Source organism: Olea europaea, chromosome 1, assembly GCF_002742605.1.
Source record: "Olea europaea var. sylvestris chromosome 1, O_europaea_v1, whole genome shotgun sequence".
Lineage (NCBI taxonomy): Eukaryota > Viridiplantae > Streptophyta > Magnoliopsida > Lamiales > Oleaceae > Olea > Olea europaea.
In genome coordinates, this window is record NC_036237.1 from 58,035 (window position 1) to 65,190 (window position 7,156).

The 7,156-nt window shown below is 32.1% G+C and overlaps 1 protein-coding gene across 1 annotated transcript; it reads right to left on the bottom strand.

Annotated features, from left to right (window-relative positions):
• Positions 1-326: 326 nt before the first annotated feature.
• LOC111402155 (auxin efflux carrier component 1-like) lies at positions 327-2,760 on the bottom strand. The gene is made up of 3 exons (XM_023030314.1): positions 1,056-2,760; positions 732-972; positions 327-650 (listed from the first exon to the last, which is right to left on the bottom strand). The coding sequence occupies exons 1-3, from the start codon at positions 2,221-2,223 to the stop codon at positions 527-529; spliced, it is 1,533 nt and encodes a 510-aa protein (XP_022886082.1). The 5' UTR covers positions 2,224-2,760; the 3' UTR covers positions 327-526.
• Between the last annotated feature and the right edge of the window lie 4,396 nt (positions 2,761-7,156).

Below are 7,156 nucleotides of genomic sequence, written 5' to 3' on the forward strand. Positions count from 1 at the left end.
TAACTCATCATACAATAAGAAGAGGATCAATTATAAGTGGTAAAAGGGAATGTACAAATAGTCATATCGTTAGAGTTTTGTTTCTTGTACACTCGACGCCCAATTAAAATATCATGGAGGGAATTGTACACCACGGTGTCATGCTTAGCCCCTGTTTGAGCCCCATTTCCCCCCTTTTTTCTAAAGTATTCATTCTCAATCACATTTTTCATTAAAATAATATTACACGCAAATCAATTTCTTTCCTTTTTTTAATCGCACATTTTTTATCAATTTATTATTCCATAATACATTACAAGACAGTAATAAAGCTCAAACAGGGCCTTAGCAAAACCCATATCCTTATTCAATTATTTCATTTTCACATGTATTTATGCATATATCTGTACAAATAAAGACCATTGACAGAAGGAAAGATGAATAAAGAAACAAACATGTTATGATGACCGTAGTGTTGGTTTCCTAGCTTTTAGCATGCTTTTTCATTTGACACCAATTTAATAATCCAAAGTTAGATTTATAATAATTATATTAAACAGAGAATGTTTTTAATAGAGTACTTACCAAGACTAAACATCGCCATTCCAAGTCCTGCATCAGACAGTATGGAAATGGACTTTGCTATTATAGCAGGCATTTCGACATGCCACCTGCAAGAAAATGTTCGGTATTTCTAAGAAATTTGTCTAAAAGTTTAAACTGATTCATAGGAATGTGATAATGGGATGCACCTGAATGAAATTAGGGACCATGTAAGGCCAATTAAGCTTGAATAAGTATTGGGATTTCTGATGAGTTTCCTCCAGACCATAATCAAAATCAGCCTTGTCATTACACTTGTAGGGGGCATGACTTTCACTTTGTTGTTATCTCCAACTTTATCACCTTCAAGATTGTTAACATCTCTATTTCCAAAGCCGAATTCGTCTCTCCTCGAGTATTCTTCTTGATTATGATCTCTTTGACCCTCGACTGAAATAATTCGAAACAAAATAAAATAAAATAAAACGACTCGATTATTAAAAAGAAAAACTATGCATCAAGATAGATTCTACCTTTTCCAGGGGACACAGGGACTCTAATAGCTTTAGCATTAGTATTTTGGTCTAATGCTCCATAATCATGGCCTCCAAATACATCTGAAACTGGAGAGGCACTTGAGCTCCAAACAAACATATGAAGATCTTTACCACCTTCTTGCTGTCCATTTGGTTTCTTGCCAGCATTTGCTCCAACGGGTTTTGACCCGTTGTTTGGGGAAAACATGCCCGGATTTGGAGCTGGATACTGTGCATTTCCATGGTAAAATCTTGACTTGTTTGTATTATTTCCAGTTTCCTCCTCAAAATTTGAGGGTCTTGGAGTTGGCCCTCTTGATGATGCAAGCCCATAAACGTCATTTGCACCAAAGTTCGAGTTCCGAGCACCGCCCATCATGGAATAGAAATCTGTATGATTGAAACTAGAGCCTCTTGGAGTTGGGTTTCTTGAAGATTGCAAAGAGTAAATTTCTGCATTGGTTAAATTTGATGGTCTTGGAGTGGTTGAAGAATAACCCATTGATCTTCTTGGGAAAATATCTGATCTTGATGCGTTAGATTTTCGTACAGTAACATGAAGTTTCCCATCTTCTTTGATTTCTGCCTCAGTCTCCAGAGGCTGCCTACCGTCCAATGACATGATATCAGAATCAACATGGATCGAGACTATTGAGCCAGCAGTATCTGGGAACTGCTCAGAAATCAGCAATCTTGCACCTCTGTATTCAAACATGAAGAGCATTAAAGTATACCAAATAATGCACTGAAGTACAACTATTTGAACCATTAAACTCCCAGAATACTCTCCATACATGCCCTTCAACAAAGGGATACCCATAACAAGAGTGTTTGGCAAAGTGGATAAGGAAAAAAGTGTAATAGTCCATTCCAAACAACCCCTTTTGCTCACATTAGCCCAAACTGCTAAAACTGCAAGAACAATGAGTTTCTGGAGTGTGTCTGCAGCAATGAACCGAAAGTTCATTTCATAAGGATTGTTCATCGCAATGAAATGGAAAGACAGAAGAGGGACTGCAAAAAGTGCCACGAAACGGTTGATTCCTGAACATTGATCTGGTGTGAAAATCTTCCACCACTTGACAGAACCGTAGGCTAGTATCATAGCTACATACAGTGGAACCACTGCAGTCATTACATGATAGAAATCTGATAAAGTTATCATTTTTTCTGATTTCTCGAGCAGCCCAAACCAAGAAAGGATAAAAACAAACAAAATCTGCTTACAGCTTACCAAAACCGAATGAAATTTGAAGGAAAGAACAAGGTTTTAAAGATAGATATGTGTAAGGAAATGGTAGAGGAAGAGAACGTGTGTATTGGTTTATGGGGTTGTGAGTAATTTAGTTGTATGCATATAAAGAAAAGCAGAAATAGTATAAATATAAAATTTTTGGCTATACAGATGCAGAATGCAGCTTTGAGAGTTGCGAGCAGGCTTGCACTTGCAGTCCCCAAAGCAAAGAGGAGGAGGTGGAGGTGGGGTGGGTGGGGGAATTTCTTTTCAGCTGTGTTTGGACTTCGAAAGAGTTTTAAAGAGAGAATTTAACTTATAATTTGATATGTATAGCTGGAAATTGGTAAATGGCTCATTCTTCCATGGATGACTGGTTTTGATAAAGTTAAAGGAAAAAGCAATATGGTTGGAGGTGAGGAGTTTTTGTGTACTTGTTTGGGGAGCTTTTTAAAGCTATGGCTTCTTTTTGCTTAAAACTTTCTTCTTTGGATTCGCTTTGGGCTTGTATGGATTGTTAAATATTATATTCTCCTCAATTCAAAACTTTTATAAAATTCACGACTTTTCAATTACAAATTTAATAAAACTTAATACATCAAATAATCACCTGCCATATGTATGTCACGTAGGGCGACTACCGCAGTGTGCGATTACGAATAACATTACTCTTATTGAAAATATGATTCTTAACTAACTAAAAGGGGCTATTTATATAGTTAGTCTCCAATTTATCATTCTAGAGTTAGATGGTCTCCAACCTCTAAAAGATAGCAAACTGGTTTTCAACTGTTCATTCTTATCATCTCGTGGCACAATCAATGTCAAATGATGAAAGTTATTTCTTGTTAAGAAATAGAGTTAGATTCGCACATTTACAAAGAGATAGGAGTTCCTCCACAGGGGTAGAGGGGAAATGGCATCTAAAGGTTGGGAGGTAGAGCTCCTTGTTAGTGAGCTGTCACTAGGAGTGGACACTTTTTCTTAGAATGGGTGGAACCGAACTGGAAACGTTTAGAATCGGTCGGTTCAATTCCGGATCTTCTAAAAAATAATTTGATTTTAGGATAAATTTTTAAGAACATGCCGATTTTGGTCCGGTTCCAAGTTTTAGTATGGGAACCGCGAGAACCAGACGGTTCTCATTGGATTTTTTCTTTTTCTTTTTTGGTAAAATATATGACTTAATCTCCAACACTTTTATAAAAAATAATCAGGTTACTTCTTAATTTTAGACTCAGTACTTTCCTTCTTCTCTTTGATTCTGTCCTTGTCTCTTCTTATAATTCTTTGATTAATTGATTTTCGAGCCAAATTAGAATATTGGGTAAATATATACTTAAATAAATTTATTTAGAATATATAATTTCATTTATAAGATGCGAAATTTTTATTTTGTTTTCACTTTGATTACCCGATTTTTATTTTGTTTTCACTTTGTAAATCTATACCTAAATAAATATTTGAATAATATGTTCGATTCTTCTATATTTTGTTAAAAGTATCACGTTGATAGCATTTTTAGAGTTTTTATTAGTGAACATTTTATTTTTACATTTTCAATGTAAAGAACCGAACCGGACCCGGAACCGATTGGTTCGGTTCCACAGTTAGCTATGGAACCAATGGTTCTATTTCTAAAATTCTTATTGGTATTCGGTTTGATTTCCTTTGGAATCAGACCAAATCGGATCGCGCTCACTCCTATATGTCACGTGATTGAATTTTATGGAATTAGAGTTTGTTTTGCAACTTGGATTAGTCTTCAAAAATTAAAATGAAGCGTGTTTACACGAGGGTCCCGTAAGAATTTAAAGAATATTTGGATGATATCTCGTCCATTTCTAACTTGTTATATAACTGCAATGAAAGGTGGGGGATAAACTTTAAAATTAAAGACCAGATTAGTACTAGTACAATAAATTGGAGAATTAAATATATGTAATTTTACTTAATTTTTATCCAGTTTTTCAATTCCCCCTTTCCTTTTGCATTCTATTCCATTCATTTTTCTTTTTCCTTGCAATGCTCTACAAAACTAAAAATAAAAGTGCAAAGATTATTTATTTCAAAAAAAATTTAGTATAAAATTAAGAATGTTCCAAAATAATTATCAAGTTATTGTATTGCAATATTCTAAAAACTATTAGAATCGTTTTTCTTAAAAATTAGTGTTTTCATGGGGTTTTAAAGAAAAAAATTAAAAATTTATTGTCAAATATAGAAATCTAAAGTAATAGAGTTTTGTACCAATCAAAATGATAAACACAAGTTTTTTTTGACAACAATATGATCTATCTTAAACAATATGTTGAATCAATTCAAAGGGAAAAGAGGAAGAATAAAGAGAGAGAACAACAATCTATTAAGTAACAAGAATTAAGGTTTACAATGAAATAAAAATTATTTTTATACTACAAGGAAATCTAAAATAATAGGAAATCTAAAATAAGGAAATTAAATATTATGCTAAATAAAATAAAAATATAAACATATATTATCATCCCCCTCAAACTTACGATGCTAAAGTAAGAAACGGCAAGAGTTCGTCACGCAAGAAGCGAAAACGATGAACCGGATAAGACTTAATAAAGAAGTCAACAAGTTGCAACGATGAAAAAACAAAAGGTAGGGAAATGGTGCTAGTTTGCAGATGATGACAAACCATATGACAATTAATCTCAATATGTTTTTTGTGTTCATAGAACACAGAGTTGTGAAAGATCTAAATAGCACTAGTATTATCACAATACATAAGAGTTGGGGAAGAATGAGAAACATCCATATCTACAAGTAACCAAAGCAACCACACAATCTCAGTAGTAGTGGATGCCATAGCTCGAATTTCACTTAATTATAAGCTTTGATACCATGACAACAATATGATCTATCTTAAACAATATGTTGAATCAATCAAAAGAGAAGAAAAAAAGGGGAGAAGAATAAAGAGAGAAAATAACAATCTATTAAGCAACAAGAATTAGGGTTTACAATGAAATAAAAATTATTTTTATACTACAAGGAAACCTAAAATAAGGAAATTAAATATTGTTCTAAATAAAATAAATATATAAACATATATTACCATTTTTATGTTCTGAACTTCTGAATTACCAAAATAAAGGAATTAAATGGAGATTGTAACTTCAAATTTTCAGATAAATTTACAGAAAGAAATACTAACTCTCCTATGTTATTATCTATCACAGACAATTCCAAGTGGGAAAAAAAGTAGAAATTATGGTGATTGAAGTCTTGAAACATTCAGCAGCAAAGCATGCAGATACCTTTCCCTTGAGTTTCAAATTAGTTCATCGATTCATTGTCAATTTCCGCAAGCTTTATTATCTTTAAAGTTAACATTGTTAAAAAAATAGTTCAAACGTTATACGTTATTAAAGATTTGTTTGATATGGTTACTTTTTTAGTAAAAAGTTGGTCAAAATTCTTTTTTAACAATACATTTTATCTGGTCCACTAACTTTTATCAACTTTATTTATTAAAAATGTACATCAAACGAGCATTAAGTAATACACGATTTTACCATTAATATGCTTCAATGAGATGATATTCATTTGAATGTAGAAAATATTATTTTGTGAGAATAAATTTTTATATAAATACTTCTTTTCTTGATTCTTATTTAATTCTATAATTTCAAAGTATCATCATCTAGTGTTCATGTTTCAATGAATTCCCCTATTAAGACAAAAAAAAAAAAAATTTAATTATTTTCCAAGTACCAAAGAACATGGAAAAAAACCTAATTGGCGGCTAAAAAGTGTCACACTGGGGGAAGATAATCTTCAAAGATAAGCTGAACAATTATCATTAATAAAAGTGATGCTTAGAAATTCCAAACAAGCATGCGTTGAAATTAATGATTAAAGTTGCAATTAATGTATTGAATTGATAGAATTAGGAGGCAAAGATTGGCGTGTCAGATTCGTAAGTCTCTTGGAGTTGTAAGCCTCCAAACACGACGTTTAAACTTCACAAATAGCTATAAACCCAATGTTACTTGCACGTGCCCCCGTCTCACAAAGTACTAAAAATGAAGTTGATACTAAAAATTGTAGATTTTACGATTAATTTTGTGCAAAATGTTTCATCAAATACTTTGAACTTTTTCAATAGGCTTACTTTATATTGCTTGGATAACCGTAGTAATACGATATAAAGATTATGGTTTCAACAACTTGGAAAATCGCGGAGTTCGTAGCTAATCAATGATACTTGTAGTCATTGGATTCCTGACTTTTTCTTTTATTTTTGACAGAAGTCAACTTTGATTTGATAATTTTGTAACTTTTTCACTTGTTCAGTAAATACGAATTTCTGTTATGATGACATGTGATGCAAAGAGTATGTGTCATATTCACAAATCTTTCGATATTCTAGTAGGGAAAATAATAATATTGGCCGCTCGTAGCAACTAATTCAACATATTATTGTAGTAGGAATCGTCTCCAATCTATTAGTGATTTGGTGCCATTAGCCTTGTTGAACAAATTTTGTTAATTTTTATGTTTCTCCTTCTGTTCCAATTATATGGATTTGTTTCGTTTTTCACTCGGATTAAAAAATCTTCTTTAAAGTCATTAGAAAATTAATTTTTGCCAAAATCTTTCATAATTTACCCCTATTTAATTTTCAGTACGTAGTAGTAAATTATTGTTGGCATTAGTAAAGAATATGAATAATTTAATTTGAAGAAGAAGAAATGAGAGTTGTTTTATGTTTCCAAGAAGTGAGATTGTGTGTATTTGGATGATTTCAATAAATTTGTATATTAAGTATAGAAAATTGAATAAGGGTATATTAATAAAGAAACAAAATAAAATATTCTAAATTAGAAAACAG